Below are 20,483 nucleotides of genomic sequence, written 5' to 3' on the forward strand. Positions count from 1 at the left end.
TTTAGTCCTTATAAATTTATAACTAACATATATGTAGAGTAGTATTAAATTTCTTATCACTTTAATCCTTATAACTATGTTTCACTTAAATATTTAAATATATTTATGTGTTTAATAAATATATAACTCACATATGTTTATGTGTTTAAAAACTAGTATTGATTTTCTTTATCGATTTCAACAATTTCTGACTCGTAATCTTCAGATAAAAACTCAAGAGGCTCATTTCTTACTTTAAAATGCGTTGATTGATCATATATGGGAATACTATGGAAAATGGAAATAACAATAATGAGTAATTTGTATTTTTATATATTTTATGACTTGATGTGTGTTTTATTATTATTTTATGTAATTTTGTGTTATAATAAATTGTATTTATAAATATTGTGTTATAATTATGGCCTAGTTATAATATATCTATCTATGAAAATATAATGACTATAGTTAAATTATATAAAAATTGAGGACAAAAATGCAAATTACATAAAACTTTAAAGATAAATTTGGGGATCCTTGTTGGAGTAACCAACTGGTTTAAATGCAACGGTTGCGGTTGCGGGTGCGGAAGTTTGCGGATGTAGGTGGTTGCAGTTTCAAGCGTTATTAAGCGTTTTGTATGACTGATACAACGTTTGAAAATTGTTGTATTTGCGGGATATTTGTGACTGGTTGATTATAAGATATCACAGCGGTTTAATAATAAATTATACATATTAACATATTATAACATTAAAAAATATAAAAAACATATTATTCTAATAAAATATAATAATTATGAATATAATATGATTAAAAAAATATGATGTTTTTTATAAAATTTAAATTAGTTGAAAGTTATAATCTTAATAAAATTTGTTTTGAAGATTTATATTAAAAATATTTAAAAAATATTTTATTTCGTTTTGTATATGTGTATATCTTTTTATATATGTGTATATAAATGTTTAAAATTTCTAATAAATAGTTAGTTTAAAGTTTTTATAAAGCACATTATGATATTGTTTATGAATTTTAATTAATATATAAACTATATCTATATTTTTATTTATAATATTTTCATTTTAAAATTTTTATTTTAGAATTTTAAAATATTTGTGAAAATAATTTTATATTTATTTTTCCTTCCGCAACCGCAAACGCTAGCTGGAACCAGCTTTTGATTTTAAGATGTTCGTAGCGGTTTGGATCGATTTGTAGCAGTTTGTATAATTGTTTCAAAACGCCGTCAACCGTTACCAACCGCAAAAGCTGCGTTTACGGGTTCTAGCGGGAAAATCAGTCAATCCCTTACTTGTAATTTGTAGTTTGTAATTATCTTTAAAAATAAAAAATAATGCATATGATAAAACACGAAGATAATGCATTAATGCTGTTACTAGCACACATAAACGACAGATTTAAAACCACACAATATACTTTTTTGATTCTTTCATTTTCTTTACGACACCAACGTTTAATATTCTTCCAAAACCCCATCCGTTAACTTCAAATGATTTATTAGTGTTAAAATTATTAATCCACAATTATAAAAACACGGACGGATGTCCGTTAGTAAGCTGTGTCTACTTCAACCCTAATTTTTATTTCTTCAGAAGACTCACAAAATAAAAAGACACTGAATTGTTCTCGCAGTGATCACATTCCCCTCCGAAATCTGGTGAGTTCATCTTCTTCTTTATCAACATGAGATTAGGGTTTCAATCTAAAGGAGGAATCTTTGTAAGTTTTCTAGGGTTTTGGTATCACATTCTAGGGTTTCCGCAGGAACAGAGGTTTTAGGGTTTTTACTGCAACTAGAGATTCTGTAACAACTTTTGGAGTTTCAACTGTTAGTTATGGTTGCGTGCAGAGAGGGAGTTGTGGGTTACAGTGAAAGAAATGATCTTTTTATCTTAGAAAAAACGGTTCCGACAAAGACATTTTCTTTCTTACATATGCTTGTTGTTATTATGGGGTTTGCAGAATCAGAGTTATAACATCGTGATGGGTGCTCCTAAGCATAAATGGAGTCAAGAAGAAGAGTCAGCTCTAAGATCTGCCGTTTCCAAGCACGGCCCTGGTAGGTGGCGCACCATCCTCAAAGACCCTGACTTTAGTCAAGTCTTGTTCCTTCGTTCCAATGTAGATCTTAAGGTCATCTCATCACCCCTTCTTGATCCTTTCTCTCAACTTTATAGTGATTCAGCCTTGTTTTGTTTTTGTTGGACTGAGACAGGATAAATGGAGAAACATTAGTGTCATGGGGTATGGATCCGGATCGCGTCCCAAGCCTGTTAAAAGGACGCTTGGCTCATTGCCAAGTGATGAAGAAATCTTAGAAATGGTGGATGCTAAGAACTTTTCTACCACCGGCTCTTCTGCACTGCAAGCTTCGTCTCCAAGGACACCTAATTGGTCAGCAACATCATCTAATCTCTGTTTCTTTCATTGGAGAGGAGATGCTTTTGTTGCAATGTTATGTTAGCGTCTTATCACACTTACTGTATGAAACTTACTGTTTCAGAGTGTTTGTAACTTTTGTAAAAAACATTGCAGGCTGGATAGCCTTATAACGGAAGCAATATGTACCATGAAACAGCCTGGTGGTTCTAGCAAAACAGCAATTGGTAACTACATCCAGGTACTCACTTTTTATGATGTACTGTCAAAACAACTGGTGCCTACATTTTCAATGTGATGATTCTCAGTGGGTTTGATATAGGAACGATATGAGGTACCGCCGAACTTCAAACAGTTGCTGTCTTCCAAGCTAAAGTACTTGTCTGCTTTTGGTAGTGGCAAGCTTATCAAGGTAAGAGTTAATAACAATCATGTGCATATAGTCTTTTATGCAATCAACTTGCTTCATGGTTGTATTGATCAGGAGTTTTCTTTCTCTTTTTACAGGTTAAACGCAAGTATAGAATTCCAAACTCCACTGCTTTGTCATCCCACAAGAAGAGACATTTGGGGACATCGTCTGATAAAGATGAAGTGAGTGTTCAGAGACAGTCAGAGGTTGATGGAGAGTTAGCTAGAATGATGATTGTGAACATACATGAGGCGGCAGCAATTGCAGCACAGGCAGTTGCAGAGGCAGAAGCAGCCATGGCAGAGGCTGACGAAGCTGCAAAGCAAGCAGAGATTGCAGAAGCCGAAGCAGAAGCAGCTCAAGTATTCGCTGAAGAAGTTTCAAAGTCCCTGAAAGGAATAAAACAACTGCAATGTGGTAAAAACACACAACACATGAAATCTCTGACAAAGAAAATACCTTTTGTAATGGATGTATTGAATTTTTGGTTCAGCAGATGATCCTTACTTGAGGTGACTGAGAGAAGAGGAAGAAGCTAAATGTGTTGCAGGTGAACTGAGAGAGAGAGAAGCGTTAGAAGTAGTGTTTGTGTGTTGATTACTTTTGTCTACTTGTTCCTTTAAAGTTTTATATCCATTTTGTTTAGATTCGTGAACTTAGAAAAAATTTAGTGAGGTTTTCGGACCTTCTATGTACATATATATGCCTGAGCTTGACTGAACTAAACGCTGATGCATTATTACAGACAAAACTCAAAACCATAGGAACACAACAAAACTCAGTTCCAAAGCCATAGTTATTTTTTCTTACCACCACAGAGTAAATGGACTTTACTCAAAACCAAAAGAACACAACGTCAGATTCTAATGCCAATGTATTGTTCACATACTTCACTTTACAGCCAAAATAAGTTTTTAAAGCTCAACAAAGATAAAATGCTACAATCTTTTCTTTGGGCAACACCAAGTCCAAATAACTCTGCTCATTCCATAGTTCGGGACTATGCAGGAGGATTTGGGTATACTTTAGGCTTGGGCTTCACTTCAATTTCATTAACATTCCGAACAAAGATTGTGTCCGGTTCATGCCTACAAAAGAGAGATCAATCCAAAATCAAACACAATAGTGTGGCCGTATGGATGTTTCTATATGCCTGATGAGATCTAACTAAGAGATCACTTACGGTTTGTCTCCCTCTTCAAACGTGTAACTAGAAGCAATAGCCAGTAGTCCACCATCTCTGCTGAATGACAGCGCCGCAATACTCGTTGGATACTTTGAGTACTACGAAAAAAACAGAGCAGTTAATGATGTGTCTTCGTTACCAAAAGAACACTGAAAGAAATCGTATCAGAAGTTGTTGTCATTGCTAAACCTGATATAGCCTCTTCTTGTTGTTACCATCCCAAACGTTGACGAAACCATCACAACCTCCGGTAGCAAAAGTGCCATAACTACAGTTACAAAACCATTAGGTTATTAGAACCGATATAGCAACAGAACTTAAAATTTCAAACTTTCCCCTAAGGTTCCTTATATCTAGTGGATTCAAGAACAAACATTTTAAGACAATATGTTTGAAACCAGGCATTACACAGTTAATTGTTCTACTCGGCACTAGATTTTGATTTTCAGCATTTAGACTAACAATTTTATGCCCCCTTCTTATTTTAATAAACCGTAATTATCTGCCCATTTCTGTAAAATGTTAGCTAAGACTAGAGGCAACCGTATATATGAAAGGAGACAATTAGGTTCCTTCTAAGATAAAGAGTTACATCGGATGGAAGGCAATTGCATTTACAGGGTAGACAATGTCCCTTCCATCCTCGGATTTCCGGTGACATTTGAAAGCATATCTGAAAAGAGGTAGAAATATAGTTGTCGGATCAAACAATGAGTAAAATTCGTCATAAAGAGGTAACAGGAAAAGCATTATGAACATACTTTTTAGCTTGAGCAGCCTCTGATAGATCGAAAAACTCCATTGAAACCCTCCCTTCAACAGAGCTAAGTGCATATCCTGCAGAGTATTAATAAAAATCATAAGCGTGGAGGCTACTGAGTATACTTGGAACAAGAAGGTAGCAACTTGCAACATGTGAGCCAATTAACCTGTTCCATTGGGATAACAACGCACACATCTGGTCTGGTACTTAAGTGAGGACTCCCTTCTCTGCTCAGGCTGGGACATATTTCTGAGATCATAAATGTTGACATGTCTTCCTGCTGTCGCCACAACCAAATGATTTCCAACGAGAGAAAGAGAGTTGACGCGCTCAGGTTGCTTATATGTTCCAATCTGTGAGCGCTCCGGTCCACTTGCAGCTCTTGGGTCCCAACATTTAATCGTTCTATCCCAGCTTCCAGTGATGACTTGCCCTGTATTCATAGTGTTCAATTAAGACTGCGGGGACAACACTAAGCACCAAAATGCTAAAATCTGAAAGAAACTCTATGCCCTCAATTAGGATGACTATATCTAGTTATCAAAAGAATCAAGGTAAGCAACTTAGAAGATGAATAGAAGTTGACCAACCTGCAGCATAAGAATACTCAACGCACCGCACTGGTTCATCATGCATTCCTAGAATGTCCTCTTTGCCAGCACTGAAGTCAATTCTGATGCACAACAAGAGAAACAAGGAACAACAATCATCAAGAACTCACATTAAAATAGGCCTTACTAACTAACCGTAGTTGAGAAATAAAAAAAAAACTTCAAAAATCTGACATGTCATTTTCAAGATTGAAACTTTATGCGTTTGTGACAGAACCCAAGTAAGTATACACATTCAAGAGAAGAGACTCCATTGGCATCACAAAATAACAGCATACCGTCGAACTTTATGATCGGCAGAGGCACTGAACCCAGAAGAGTCGTCATGGAAGCAGCAATCGAGCACCGCTCCTCCATGCTTGAACTCCCCTCTCATCGAATCGGCGTTCGCATCATACAGTCTCACACTCTTCGACCAAAGAATCATCGGATTAAGAGAGAGAGATCAGAGTTCAAATGTACTAGTAGATTCTTACCTTATCCCATGAAGAGACGAGTAGATGATCGCTGCTGTTCGAAAACCTCAGATTAGATATCCCATCAGACGGTGGCTTTGAGAGCTCGCGACCGATGGATGGTACCAGAGTCATCCTCAAGTATACAGATTGAGAGAGAGAGAAGAGAGAGAAAAGGAGCGTTTGATTTGAATTTCAAATTTTCTCCCAAGAGAAGAGAGGATCGGATCTGTGTTATCTAGGATTCTGCCCTTAAATTTTCAAGGTATTTACAACTCTCTGCCATTAGTTATTTTCTTTTAAAAAAATAATAATAATTTGTGACTCCATTAATTCGACCAATCAAAAAGAAGTTTTTATTCCACTGTTTTTAGTGACAAAAAAAAAATCCCAATGTTTTCAAAATTCAAAACGAACATAAATTATAGCCCAACCATATTGCAGCAATTGTTTCCTAATTGTACGCATCATTTATTTCCTAAACCTATTTCAACATTAATGCATTAAAGTTTTGCAATCAAAAATCTATATTATTTAAGGAAATATCATTACGAAAATATTCAGTTTACATCTGTCATCTGTGCAAGACTTTACCATAGACAAGCTACAATATCTCACTTAAGTTGCAACTCCTACGAAAGTTCGGTTTCGTGTTTATACCAATTTCAGAACAATATATCTTCCTATAACATAGCTAAAGTTAGATCTGCCGTAAATGGGTTTATGACCTTACAATATATACATATGAAATCTAATACATTTTATTGTCAGATTTTATTGTCAGACGAAACTATGTAAATCATCTTTGCAAATGAGAATGTAAGTAAGAATCAGTTCAAGAAAAAATGAGAATACAAATATTTTATGTCTACTTATATACTCTTATACAATATGATAAGAGAATACTATGACTCTTTTGTTCTAACTATTTTAAATTTGGTATATCTAACATGTAAAAAGATAAAAGTTTCATGACTCATATGCAAGAAGGTTAATCCCGCGCTTTCAAAACGCGGGTCAAAATCTAGTCTCGGTTGAATGTGGCTTCCTAACTTTTCTTGTACAAAGAGCTTAACTGGGCCGTTAAATATCTCGTAATGGGCCATAATTTAGGCCCATGTATTTCACCATCCACATCGAATAACTAGTGAAAAACGGCAGAAAAAATCAGAAACGCCTGGTACCATATTCATTTCTTTTTCTTTCGTGTTTGATTTGGATGGGATTTTTCTCTCTTTTTTTTTGTCTAATAATTATTTTATTTAATATTATCTATCAAAGACAATCGGATGATTTGTTGGGGCGTAGTTGTAAAAATTTTACTTTAGAATTTTGTCGGTACGACTTTTTAATGTTTATACACCAATATTTTTAATCTATCATTTTTCAAAATAAAGCTTTAGAAAATAAGGTTTCTACAACCTTTTTTATTTTAACTTTCAAACCTAGATAAAACATGATAAATAACTTTTATGGTTATAGATATTATAAATTAAAGTTAAATTCACTTGTTATAATCTAACCGGCCTCCCCCTAATAACATAAAAGTTAGATTTGATACATCGCATCAATAAATTCAAAACAAGTTTTTGTAAAATAATTTAAGTTTAACCCATTGGAACGAATACAACTACAAAAAAAAAATCAATGATGAAGTCCTGACCGAAATTTGGTTGGATGTTGCCAATACATTGATATCAAAATGATCTTGTTCCATAATGTTTAACAATCAAAGTACTTTTTTGCATTACAACGGACTCCAGTCACCTTCATTATCTGCCTGATAAAAGTTCTCCATATAATTTTTTTTTGTTGGTTAAAGTTGTTTTACGTATTAATTCAAGCACATGCACAAAACCTAATACAAAATGAATATTATTATATTATATAGTTTCTCAAGCAAAAAAAGAGTTATTATGTAAAGATAATATTCACATACTAGGTTAAGACCCGCGTCTTACGCGGGATGAACATTATATATATAAATTATTTTATACATTATATGTTTATAACATATTATGAAATAATAAATATATATTGAATAATCAAAAAGTCATTATCTACTACTTATATAATTAAATTGGTGCGAACATATAAATAAATTTTATAAATCGAATAAATATTTTTTTCTATTTGATGTGATATATAATTAAATTTAAATGATAGTAACATATATATGGTATATTTTAATATTAATATTTATTAGATGATGTTTTTTGCTCATATTTTTTTATCATTTGTATCTGTTATAGCAAAAAGTCTAAATTAGTGATAACAAAATTTTCACTGTGGGATTAATTTTTTAAGTAATTTATAATATTTTTAAAAATTAAGTCATCAATATATTTTTCAAATTTTTTATCAAAAAAATGTTCAAAGAAAATTTCAAAATTAAGATATTTATGTATTTTTATATGGCATATAGTTTAATTTAAAATGATATATATATATTTATATATCTTTTATTTTTTATACTTATTAAATAAAACTTTCAACTTATATTATTTTTTAATTATTTGTATCATGTCATAACAAAATTTTTAAATCATAAATTACAAAATTTGAATGTGAAACTTTTAACAGTTTTAGTAATTTATACTCATTTTTAAAAATTCAAAATATAATATATAAATAATTTTTTTAAATTTTATTATATGTTTACTATGATTGTTTAATTTATTTTAGTAGCTTAAAATTAAACAAATATAATTATAATACACACTTATTTTTATCAAATCTTTATTATTCAAAATTATCAATTGTCATATATACTTTAGCCACATTAGACAATTCCGTAATCTTATTTATGGAAATAATGAAGCACATTAATAATGTATTTATTGTGGCTTAATAAAAAGCTTATTATATATTTAGATGGACCAACTTATTTCTCTAAGGATTCTAAGAATCATTCTAATGATGACACGTGGCTACAAAAAAATGTTGCAATAGTTCTCAAATAATACGTAGGGGTAGCATATTTCTTGATCGGATATCTTACAAGATCTGTATCACAATGATCGATGACATTTGCACATGATACACATTCAATCCACTAATTATGACTACCTAACCCAACAATTTCCAAAAAATATACCTCCCATGCCCAAAGATAATGTTTTGGAGAAAAATAGTGTTTCAAAAAGATAAAATTTTGTGTGTTTTCTATAAATTTTATGTTATTTAATGATAATAAATTATAACTTTTATTGAATTACTACAGTTTAACTTTATTTAAAATTTATAATCATAGAAGATAATATATTTACATGCAAATTTAATGTGTTTTAAAAATACTAGATTTTTTAACCGCGCTACACGCGGATAAGATATTATATGTATTTCTCAATTCTAAAAAATAATGTATAATATTGTATTATATTATTTAAAGAATAGAAAACAAGACTACATAACATAAATATATTTTTTATATTTTCTTTGTGGAAATCATTATGTTGTTTGATTGTTGTACTTAATTCACATATTTACATAGATATTTGTGATAGATGAATAACTATATTTTTATTATCAGTAAATAATATATATTTATTATATAATATAAGAAAAATTGAATTATTTACTTTTTAACAAACTTGTCTAATGTTGGGGACTCGGTTATAGACATATCATATTCGAATGAAACATTTTTACACTTATCAATCTTCTTAACAATCAAGAAACAAATCTGAATATCAAAACAATATCTCATACGATCTCTTTGTGGAATAACTGCTCTGAAGAAATTGAATTTATGCATCAAAAAGGACTGGAAATGGATGTGCATATGTGTTATCTAAGTCAGCTTTACAAAAAACTATTTATAGTTCATATATCATTTATGTCCATCCTATTTTTTTGTCCATCATTTCTTAAACATCTTGAAATAAGTAATGCTAATTAATAATATACTTTTTGCTCACAAAATAAAAATCAAATTTGTCTAATTATCGCTTAATTTGTCTAACTGATATATGTATTTCTCAATTCTAAAAAAAATAATGTATAATATTGTATTACATTATTTAAAAAATATAAAATATGACTACATAACATAAATATATTTTTTAAATTTTCTTTGTGGAAATCATTATGTTGTTTGATTGTTGTACTTGATTCACATATTTGCATAGATATTTGTGATAGATGAATAACTATATTTTTATTATCAGTAAATAATATATATTGATTATATAATATAAGAAAAATAAAATTATTTACTTTTTAAACAAATTTGTCTCATGTTGGAGACTCGGTTATAGACATATCATATACGAAGGAGACATTTTTACAGTTGTCAATCTTCTTAACATTGAAAAAACAAATCTACATATCAAAACAATATCTCATACGATCTATTTGTGGAATAACTACTCTGAAGAAATTAAATTTAGGCATCAAAAATGACTGAAAATAGATGTGCAGATATGTTATCTAAGTCTGCTTCACAAAGTACTATTCATAGTTCATATATCATTAATGTCCATCCTATTTTTTTGTCCGCCATTTCTTAAACATCTTGAAATAACTGATGCTAATTAATAATAAACTTTTTGCTGGAAAAAAAAATCAAATTTTTTCTAATTCTCGCTTAAATATTTTATTAATATGGTCTAAGAAGCTTTTAAGTGATATCATAGTTTAATTTATTAGATTTTTTGTTAATTTTTAGAGGTTTTTGTATTTAAGATTTTTTCCATATTAAGCTTCTATTTCTTTCACAGAATTGATATATATATATATATATATATATATATATATATATATATATATATATATCATAAAAATTACCATCAAATCAGTTTTACTTATTTATTATTTTGTTTTAACGAAAATACACTTTTTAAATAATTTTATTTAAAATAAAATTATATATTAATTTACTGTATTTTAACAATTTCATTGATTTAATTAATTTGCTTTGGTGGATAACTTAAAAAGTTTCATATGAATCGGGGAAAGCAAGCTTATGTTGTTATATTATATTTATTTTGTGTATATAGAATCTATATATAATGCTAGTGTAATAAAGAAAGAACATTATTTTTTTGTAACTTCAAAAAGATACATTATTACAATTTAAAATGAATCAAAATTGAATAAAATGGTAATTAAATATTTGTAAATCTAATTGTTTAGTTGGATTCTCATGAAAAAAAAATCGATTGGTTAAACAAATGTTTCAAAATTTGTTGTGGTATTGTTTTGTCTATAAATTATAAAATTTATTGAATTAATATATTTAATTATTGCATCCTTAAATAATATTTTATTAAGACATTAGAAAAATATGTTTTGAGTTGTTTTGTCAAATTGTACAAAAATCTATGCTTTTTCATATTTGTAAATTCAAAAAGATACATTATGATAATTTGAAATTAATCAAAATTGAATAAAATGGTAATTAAATATTTGTAAATCTAATTATTATTTTTATCTTGTTTAGTTGGATTCTCATGAAAAAAAATCGATAGGTTAAACAAATGTTTCAAAATTTGTTGTGTTATTGTTTTGTCTATAAATTACAAAATTTATTGAATTAATATATTTAATTATTGCACCCTTAAATAATATTTTATTAAGACATTAGAGAAGTATGTTATGAGTTGTTTTGTCAAAATTTTACAAAAATCTATGCTTTTTCATATTTGTCACGGAAATTTATATGTTAAACTTACTTTTACAAAATTCTTAACTTTGTCACGAAAACAAAAATCTATGCTTTTTCATATTTGTCAACGTTCTCACACTTTCTAAGAATATATTAGCTTAGTCACTTACTTATTTTTTTTTTACAAAACAAACTATCGGAGTCTTGAAAGTTGAATTCATATTATTGTAAATGTACATAAGAGTTTGTGATTATATACTTAGTGGTTCTTGTATATGTATCCAAGAAAGTTTCAATGGCTTAGTGGTAACTGTCCTATATATATATCATACTAACCCGGGTTCGATTCTCACCTTCGCATTGTTTTTTTATTTTTTACGAAAAATAAATGAGATGACATGGCAATTTCGGGTTCTCTGATTGGTTGATTTTTCTATCCTATGTGGACACCCTCTCCATGGCTTATATCCCCCTTTTAGTATAGTATAGATTTGTGAACAATGAAAAAATATATCACAATATTGATCACATTTCAATCCTAATTAATAACAGTAGTACTTGACTAAAAGTGGTGCAAATGGTTCTCATAATATATCAAGTCCGTCGAGAATATAGACCTTGTGTCTTCCTTGCCAAGTTTCTTCCCAAGTTCGCTTCCAAAACTTGACTCATGATTTGGTTTCCATGATTTGCTGTTGCTAGTTCAGTGATATGGTATAGCTTGGGAACTTCACACTATCAGCAAAAGACAAAAAAAAAAACCAACTAAGCAAAATATGGACAAAGACATATTCCTTAATTAACAAAAGGAACATGCAGATGCAATCCAGCAATTACCACTACCTAACCTAACTAATCTCAATTAATAATATAATGACACCTCACCTAAAACAAATCATGTTAAGCTAATTACTGTTAGATATATATAGATAAATAAACTGAGCACAGGAAGAGCATCTCGGTTCCTAGAACATCTAAAGCATCATGTTCCCTCTCTCTCTCTCTCTCACATACTTCACCAACTATCTTTCCTTCCTCACGTGATTCACCTGGATTCACCTGACATTTAACACATGACACATGCAAATCACCAATTAGCACCACCTAACCGGACTAAATATCAAATAAAAACTACACATCCTTTAAAACTGAGGTAAGTTAATAGATATATAGAGAGATAAACAGAGAAGAGGAGGAGCATCTAAAATCAAAAGAAGCGACTTTTCTTCTATATAATTTGGGAAAAAGACTCACAAATTTCTTCTTTTCCGCTCTCTTGAGAAAATGGGGTCCAAGTTTCATGCTTTTATGTACCCATGTTTTGCTTTTGGTCATATGATCCCATATCTTCATCTAGCCAACAAACTAGCTGAGAAAGGTCATAGCATAACCTTCTTGCTTCCCAAGAAAGCTCAGAAACAGCTTGAATCCCTTAACCTGCACCCAGAGAGCATTTGCTTCCATCCTCTTACTCTTCCTCCTGTTGAAGGTCTCCCTGTTGGCGCAGAGACAACCGCAGATCTCCCACCAAACACAACTGGGAAACTCATATCCGATGCCATGGATCTATTACGCGATCAAATCGAAGCAAAGGTTCGTGTTTTGAAACCAGACCTAATATTCTTTGATTTAGTTCCTTGGGTTCCAGAAATGGCCAAAGAGTTTGGAGTCAAGAGTGTGAGTTACCAGATTGTATCCGCAGCTTGTGTAGCTGTTGCTCTTGCACCTGGTGTTGAATTAGGGTTTCCTCAACAGCCTGGTTATCCTTCTTCGAAAGTGGCTTTTCGTGGGCACGACGCCAACCTCTATTCTATCTTCACGAACTCCCACAAACGTTTCTTTAGTCGGATCATTACAGGGCTTAAGAACTCTGACGTAGCTTCCATAAGAACATGCGCGGAAATCGAGGGTAAATATTGCAGTTTCATCGAGAGAGAATGTCAGAGAAAAGTTCTTTTGACCGGTCCAATGTTCCCTGAGCCGCAAGAAAAGAGTGTTAAACCATTAGAAGATCAGTGGAATCAGTGGTTAAACCGGTTTGAACCGGGCTCGGTAGTGTTTTGTGCGTTGGGCAGCCAAACCATTTTAGAGAAAGATCAATTTCAAGAACTCTGTTTAGGGATGGAGCTAACTGGTTTACCATTTCTGGTAGCAGTTAAGCTGCCAAGAGGCTCTTCAACAGTTCAAGAAGCTTTACCAGAAGGGTTTGAAGAACGGGTTAAAGGGCGTGGAATCGTTTGGGGAGGATGGGTGGAACAACCTTTGATATTGTCTCATCAGTCAGTAGGTTGCTTCGTGAACCATTGTGGATCCGGTTCAATGTGGGAATCTCTGGTTAGTGATTGTCAAATTGTGTTTATTCCTCAGTTAGGTGATCAAGTTCTCACCACAAAATTATTGAGTGAGGAACTAGAAGTTTCTGTGAAAGTTCATAGAGAAGATTCAGGATGGTTTTCCAAAGAGAGCTTGAGAGATGCAGTTAAATCCGTGATGGATAAAGATAGTGAGACTGGGAATTTAGTGAAGAGGAATCATATGAAACTGAAAGAGACTTTGGTTAGTCCTGGATTGTTGAGTGGTTATGCTGATAAGTTTGTTGAAGCATTGGAGGCTGAAGTCAACAACACAAAATCGTCTTGAATTGAATACTTTTTATATTCTAATGTAACGTTTCTTATGTATTGAAATAAATGTTTTAATGGTGTTTTACATTCTTAATATGATTTTCGAATAATTTTTCCCTTTATTAATTAGTTTGAAGCAAATATAGAAATTAACAAACTTTATATATAGAGACTTACTTTGGATACCAAAGATACTTTCAATTAAAATATCATAACATTTGAATTTAGAGTTTAGTGACTATTAATTAGTGTTTAGTATTTAAAGGGTGAAATTGAGTTTATAAACTTATATAAATGTTTATATCAGTGACGATTAAATACTTTCAATCAAAGCTAATTTTTTATTTGGTTAAGTCTTTTAATATATGTAACTAAAAATTAGGTCATGCGAACTACAAATTGATACAAACTTAGTGAATTTAAATCTAATCCAAAATGCAAAACAAGTAAAGAACAATGTGAAGTATGCATACATGCTAAACTCACAAAAACTTTATCACTTCATGTCGAAAGAATAAATGAACGTTTAGATTTGATTTATGTGATTTAAAATACATACAAACTGTGAGAAAATGTACTTTATGACTTTTATAGAAGACTGCACAAAATATTGTTATGTATATTTATTACGTAATAAAGATGAAACCAGATAAATTCAAAAAATTAAAACTCGATGTTGAAAATCAACTTAGAACAACTATAAAGATAGAGTTAGAAGCGATAAAAGATGTGAGTATGATGATCCATTTAATGCATTCTATAAAGAACATAAAATTAATCTACCAAACTATTGCTCCATATTCACTCGAATCTAGTGGAGTTGTTGATCGGAAAAAATCATATATCCTGAACAAAATGTCATACAAAGTAACCGGCAAAACACCGTATAAATTATAGAAAGATAATGTACCTTTATACAAATATTCAAAATGTAGGGATGCTTGGTATAAATTATGGTACCATCTTATAAAAAGATCAGGATCTAAAACAGTGGACTTCAAGGTTAATCAACAAACAAGGCGTTGAGGCACATAAACTAGAAAGACAAGACCGCTTAACATTATAGAAACGGCAACAAGTCTATAACAAAATCAGTGATTCATTACATTACTACATCTGTTATATGTACACAAGAAGAAAACTTTTGTATACAAAACTAAGCTTACTTACTTTAGAGGAATTACCTGCAAACTTACATAAGAAAAACAAAAAACTACGAGAAGCAAGAGAGAGAGCAAGGGGAAAGAGAGAGAGAGATGGCGACAATAAACCCGCGAACCTCATCCTTAATCTTGGCTTGAAAACGATAAGGTCGAGATACGAGGAAGAAAAAGGCCCCGTGTTAGCAAATTTGTTCTTGGTGAGAATTGTTGTTGTTGTAGTCAAAATGAACAAATATATTCTCTTGAGGAAGATCAGTTTTTCTAGGGTCATGAAGTCAAGCTGCTTGTGATTGGTCTTAGTTGTATTATGTGCGTCTTCACGCTACAGTCTGTAACCTGTTTGTTTTGTGTTTACCCCAAATCAATGTCAGAATATAGACATTGCAGATAAATCTAAACCTGACAAAAAAACAAGAAGAAAATTTGTTTACCTGCATTGCTGCTACTCTTGATAAGAAACCTTGACATCTTTCAAGCAAAACCTTTTCCTTTGCAGTTACATTCACCGTTTCCACCATTACAGAATTCATTTCATCAACCTAACCATAATAATAACACAAATGAGCTTAATCCATAAACACACAAGGGTTGTCCCAAGACAAATTACATTTCAGACTGAAGACATGTGTTTTTAGCTTTCAAAAGACAGTTTTTAAGTTAATCGCTGAGATAGAGAGACAAAGAGCATTTTACCTTCAAAGTAAGCGAGAATATGGAAGATGACATAGCTTGCATTACATCAACAGCTGAACTAACAGCATGCTTAAGGTCTTTGATATCAACCTAACCCAATGTTTTAAAAGTTAAAAGCCAAAACAATCATGTCAGGGCTATTAGTATATTATTATGTCACATAGGTAACTCACCACCGTTTTTCCAACAATAGGTAGACGAAGCGTGCTGGCTTTCAAGGCTTGGGTTGCTCCAGACAAAGAACTTGAATGATCTTTGTCTAGAAGAGACCATTCTTCTAGATATCCCATCTACAATAACAAATACACAAGCGAGTTATTATTTACTAATATCAAAAACAACATCCATACTATTATTCTTTATTTTCTATTGCACCACCCAAGGGGGATTCTAGTGCTTCAGTTTCAAAATAAATAAAATCTTATGTTTCCTTGTCAAAGATTCAGAATGTTGTTGTGAAATGAATCTAAGCAAGTAAGTATACCAACTTCTAGTGGTAGATCTAACAATTTTACCTACCATACAAACAATTTAGCTAGAGTCCAGATTCATTTGCTAAACCTGTTACAGTACAATTACCATTCTGCACTAAATTAAGTTATATCCAAAACTTTCTTTTCTCTCTATAGCAAGAATGAATCACTAAGCTAAATTCCACAGAATAATCTGTCTTCTTTCCCAAAAAATTGAAAGAAACAAATCTTAATCAAGACAAATCTTAATAGAAAGAGGTTCACATTCTTACCTGCCCCCTCAGAATAGAAGCCAGTTTCAGTTTCTGCCTTAGCAAAAGTAATTTGATTCGCTTTAATGTAACGCTGTGGTGCAGTTCAGAGATTGATACCCATGCATTCCACAGGTTTTTCTGGCAAAGAGAAAACAAGAAGTGTTATCACATTCTATGTTATACCATAAACCCCCAAGAAACAATGTCTTTCAGTTTACACTTACAACCATCTTCTTGAAAGATTTCAACTAACTATACTTCCTATGCAGGCTACTCTTCCACTATTCTAGTTCTGTAAGATTAACACATTCATGCTTAAACTCCACCTAGTCATGGTGTTGGCACCTAGAATGAGACTTAACGATATGCTTCCACAAATGCTAATAAATCTTGCACCCATCTCACCTAGATCCTAAGCAATACCCTTTTCTAAATCTGCAGCAGGTGGCTAAAAGCATCTACAATCCAATAAAAGGAAATCTCATAAGCCATACCTCTGCGTTCAATCTCTGCACCATTAAAGCAGAGTCTGCCCTCGCATTAACAAACCTCCACTGCAAGTAACGGTTATACAGAAGCCTCAGCAAATGTGCATCCACAACACGATCTCCCCCAATCTTCCCTCTCCTAATATCAGCAGAGAAGCTAAGAATCGAAGGCGTGTCCTTGCGGTTATTCATCTGATCAGACACTCGACAAGGACTCGAAAGAGCCCTAGCTGGAGATGAAGTCGTAGTAGTAGTAGTAGCCCAAAGCTTACTCGGTGAAGCAGAGCGAATAGCAGCAGCAGCACCACCTCTTACAGGAGAAGAAGCCATACCACGAGGAGATGACACACTAGGCGAACCGGGATCCTGCAACCGCCTTAACCGGGTATTAGTCTCTTGCCAGAACCTAGCAGAAGAAGCCAAGCTCCTTGACTTGGAGGTTTCGCCGTTAGTGCTACCAGAAGAAACACTATCAGTATCAGAAGCAGTGACGTCACTAGAGGTTAATAAACCATTGTTTGGTTTTCTTCTTCTTCTTCCACTTTCCATATTTAAACTCAACCTTCCATTAATAGAAACCCTAGGACTCTCACCAAAGAGCGGATTCGGCCCCAAAGGTTCGGACTTTCCTCTCCGGGAAGCTCCGGGCCAGCGATGCTGGTCCACCGGCTTCGAGTTCTCCCTCTGATCTCGCACCGGCGTCGATCTCCGGTGAGAAACCGGCGGAGAAGCAGGCTCCTTCTTTTTGCTAACGGGAAGCGAAAAGGCTTCGCCTTGGAAGGAAACAGACAAGCTCCGAGTGGAAGTGATGAGCATCTTCGTCGCCACCGACATTTCGGCCGGAGCTGCCGAGGGTCGGCGACGGTCCGCCGATTGCGAGCGTTTAGGTAGAAACGACGGCGTTTTGATGGGATTAGAAGCGGAGTTTGTAGGGCGAGGGAGTAAGGGAGATGGGTGTCGTTTAGCTGTCTTGAGAAAGGCGGAGGAGGAAGAAGAGGAAGAGGATGAGGTTGTTGTTGTGGAGGAGGAGAGGGAGTGAGAAGGGGAAGGAGATAAGTAGCGAGAGGGGACCTGTTTGCCTCTTGTTGGTCTTCTTTGTCCGCTTCCGACATTGTTGGGCCGATCTCGAGGTGCGTTTCTTGGGTCAGTGCTGGAGATTACTCCAGCTACCATTGTTTGGTCTTCTTCTTCTTCTTCTTATTCGTTGATCCTCACATTGCGTTCAAGAGATTTGACTCTTTTTCCCACTCAAACTCATCAAAACCGAAACTTTTAGAGATTGGTTTTTGAAAATTCTGGGATTTAAGAAGGAATTTTTGCAGTTCTTGTTGCAAGAGGAAGACGAGAGAGAGAGAGAGAGTGATGGGAGATGGGGGAGAAAATGCAAGTGGGGGTTTGTGGATTTGGGGTAGAGGTTTCCTCAAAATCTTTTTTTTTTGTTTTGGGTTTTTATGAGCTCTTTAAATTATTATTATTATTTTGGCTTTTTTTCAGAGGTTTACATCAACTTTAGAGTTTGGCATGTTTATTCCTAATTTTTTTGTTTGTTATGATTTGTCAGATGTTAGTTTAGTTTCTGACCTTTCTACAGTATAATAATATCTCCCTAAACCATGATTTTCGCATTATTATTTAAAATTACAAGAAAAATAAGGTAGTTTTTTTTCTTGCGATTTTGCTAATTCGTAGTTACCTGAATAAATGCAGTTTTCATTATCAGTTAATTCAAAGTTTTAGTCCGTTAAATTTTCAGTCTTGGCGAATTTGTGATCTATTATGGTAAGTGCAGCCATTAGCTAATTAGCATAATTTAAATTTTAAAATTGTGGTTTGTCAAATTCTTTTTTTTTATTGTGTAGATTAGGGGTGGGCGTTCGGGTACCCGTTCGGGTTCGGATCGGGTATTTCAGATTTTTGGGTATTTCGGTATATAGGTGTAGGACCCGTTCGGGTATTTCTATACTTCGGGTCGGGTTCGGGTATTTTTAGTTCGGTTTCGGTTATTTCGGATCGGGTTCGGATATTTAGATTTTGAAAAAAAATTAAATTTTTCATTTTTTAAATTTCTTGTATTTAAGAATATAAATTTTACTTAACTTTTTTTTTATTTTTAATAGATTAAATAGTTAATAGATTTGGACATAACATTTTAAAACTAAAAATGCATTAATTTAGTTATTGTTTTAAAATTTTGGATGTAACTTTTTGTTAATTTTTGAAATAAAAAAACTTGACATCCTTTTTAAGTGAGTACCAAATTATTTTTTCCGTAATTGCATGTATATCATATGAACTTAAAGTATGTGTAGTATTAATATAAATATTTTATATAAAATAAGAGATGTAAACTAGAAATATAAGGTTAATTATACATATGTTCGGTTATCTTCGGATATCCATTCGGGTTCGGATATTATCTATTCGGGTTCGGGTATCCAATCTTTCCTAATTCAATACCCGTTCGGGTATTTTGCTACTTCGGTTCAGATTTCGGTTCGGGTTTTTCGGATCGGGTTCGGGTGCCACTTCGGATATTGGGTAAAGTGCCCACCCCTAGTGTAGATTATAGATCTTCCAGCTATCGTGGCTGATTTATATAACATGGTATTTAACTATAATGTTTACACGAATTCACATAAATAACCAAAATGATACTGTCTCTCCTCTGATACATATATTTGGCCACCATGAAATCTTATATTATCATTCTTGAGAATAATTATCATCAGAAAAACATTTTAGGAAAAATTGGTTTATCTTTAAGCTTTTTATAAAGTTGATTGAACATTTGCATGTGCTTAAATTGATTTACTTTTTTGAGAAAGACTTAATTGAATTGATATTCTTCTTATACTTATAGTTTCCATATATTAACCCACAAATTAATCTAGCTAACAGAACCAACACGTAAACTTTTCTGTTTTAAAAAAATAATTGCAAATATCATTTTTGAAGTTTTCTATGCTTTGATACTAGTAATTTCTATAATAAATAAATTTATTGAATTACTATTAATTCCTTTGACAAAAAAAAGAATTACTATTGACTCAAATTTATTGAAAACAGTTAATCATGTCAATAATGCATTTGTAATCAAAGAATATTATATATATATATATATATAGGGAGAATTTGAAAAATACCCTGTTTGTGATTTGAAATTTGAAAAATATACCTTATTTTTTTCTTTTTGATAATTACACTTTCTCATATGTGAAAACACAGTTTTACCCTAATTCAATATAAAACTTAAAAAATCAAAATTGTTTATGTTTTGAAATAATCATAACTTTTCTAGCATTATATATTAGATCAATAATTTATAAAAAAAATTTTTTGTCATACCTAACTTTAGTTTGTAATGCAAAAAA

General features: G+C 32.3%; 4 protein-coding genes across 5 annotated transcripts; 2 read left to right on the forward strand and 2 right to left on the reverse strand.

Moving 5' to 3' along the window:
- Positions 1–1,495: 1,495 nt before the first annotated feature.
- LOC106439056 (telomere repeat-binding factor 1) lies at positions 1,496–3,520 on the forward strand. 2 transcript variants are annotated; one of them, XM_013880401.3, is made up of 7 exons: positions 1,496–1,660; positions 1,966–2,136; positions 2,219–2,397; positions 2,539–2,623; positions 2,705–2,794; positions 2,890–3,211; positions 3,288–3,520. In XM_013880401.3, the coding sequence occupies exons 2-7, from the start codon at positions 1,987–1,989 to the stop codon at positions 3,308–3,310; spliced, it is 849 nt and encodes a 282-aa protein (XP_013735855.2). In that variant the 5' UTR covers positions 1,496–1,660; positions 1,966–1,986; the 3' UTR covers positions 3,311–3,520. The 2 variants fall into 2 exon arrangements, with proteins under 2 accessions (XP_013735855.2, XP_013735856.2); XM_013880402.3 differs by having other exon boundaries at positions 3,291–3,520.
- Positions 3,521–3,572: 52 nt separating this feature from the next.
- Positions 3,573–6,058, reverse strand: LOC106439055 (mitotic checkpoint protein BUB3.2). The gene is made up of 9 exons (XM_013880398.3): positions 5,831–6,058; positions 5,633–5,763; positions 5,334–5,416; positions 4,910–5,176; positions 4,742–4,817; positions 4,573–4,653; positions 4,170–4,248; positions 3,978–4,078; positions 3,573–3,882 (listed from the first exon to the last, which is right to left on the reverse strand). The coding sequence occupies exons 1-9, from the start codon at positions 5,942–5,944 to the stop codon at positions 3,795–3,797; spliced, it is 1,020 nt and encodes a 339-aa protein (XP_013735852.2). The 5' UTR covers positions 5,945–6,058; the 3' UTR covers positions 3,573–3,794.
- Positions 6,059–12,048: 5,990 nt separating this feature from the next.
- On the forward strand, positions 12,049–14,151 carry LOC125576983 (UDP-glycosyltransferase 79B5-like). Its single transcript, XM_048737556.1, has one exon. The coding sequence runs from the start codon at positions 12,702–12,704 to the stop codon at positions 14,055–14,057; it is 1,356 nt and encodes a 451-aa protein (XP_048593513.1). The 5' UTR covers positions 12,049–12,701; the 3' UTR covers positions 14,058–14,151.
- Positions 14,152–15,126: 975 nt separating this feature from the next.
- Positions 15,127–18,529, reverse strand: LOC106439058 (QWRF motif-containing protein 2). Its single transcript, XM_013880403.3, has 6 exons — positions 17,119–18,529; positions 16,643–16,762; positions 16,071–16,187; positions 15,898–15,987; positions 15,636–15,743; positions 15,127–15,540 (listed from the first exon to the last, which is right to left on the reverse strand). Exons 1-6 carry the CDS (start codon positions 18,283–18,285, stop codon positions 15,472–15,474), a joined length of 1,671 nt encoding a protein of 556 aa, XP_013735857.2. The 5' UTR covers positions 18,286–18,529; the 3' UTR covers positions 15,127–15,471.
- Between the last annotated feature and the right edge of the window lie 1,954 nt (positions 18,530–20,483).

This window comes from Brassica napus, chromosome A8, assembly GCF_020379485.1.
Source record: "Brassica napus cultivar Da-Ae chromosome A8, Da-Ae, whole genome shotgun sequence".
Lineage (NCBI taxonomy): Eukaryota > Viridiplantae > Streptophyta > Magnoliopsida > Brassicales > Brassicaceae > Brassica > Brassica napus.

Excerpts from the sequence above, each read along its gene's own strand:
- LOC106439056 (XM_013880401.3), top strand. The coding sequence starts at position 1,987 with ATGGGTGCTCCTAAGCATAAATGGAGTCAAGAAGAAGAGTCAGCTCTA. Across the intron at positions 2,398-2,538 it reads TCTCCAAGGACACCTAATTG|GCTGGATAGCCTTATAACGG; the intron begins GTCAGCAACATC and ends AAAACATTGCAG. Across the intron at positions 2,795-2,889 it reads GTAGTGGCAAGCTTATCAAG|GTTAAACGCAAGTATAGAAT; the intron begins GTAAGAGTTAAT and ends CTCTTTTTACAG.
- LOC106439055 (XM_013880398.3), bottom strand. The coding sequence starts at position 5,944 with ATGACTCTGGTACCATCCATCGGTCGCGAGCTCTCAAAGCCACCGTCT. Across the intron at positions 5,417-5,632 it reads GCCGATCATAAAGTTCGACG|AATTGACTTCAGTGCTGGCA; the intron begins GTATGCTGTTAT and ends GTTGTGCATCAG. Across the intron at positions 4,654-4,741 it reads GAGGCTGCTCAAGCTAAAAA|ATATGCTTTCAAATGTCACC; the intron begins GTATGTTCATAA and ends ACCTCTTTTCAG.
- LOC125576983 (XM_048737556.1), top strand. The coding sequence starts at position 12,702 with ATGGGGTCCAAGTTTCATGCTTTTATGTACCCATGTTTTGCTTTTGGT.
- LOC106439058 (XM_013880403.3), bottom strand. The coding sequence starts at position 18,285 with ATGGTAGCTGGAGTAATCTCCAGCACTGACCCAAGAAACGCACCTCGA. Across the intron at positions 16,188-16,642 it reads CTTCTATTCTGAGGGGGCAG|ATGGGATATCTAGAAGAATG; the intron begins GTAAGAATGTGA and ends TTGTTATTGTAG. Across the intron at positions 15,744-15,897 it reads TATTCTCGCTTACTTTGAAG|GTTGATGAAATGAATTCTGT; the intron begins GTAAAATGCTCT and ends TATTATGGTTAG.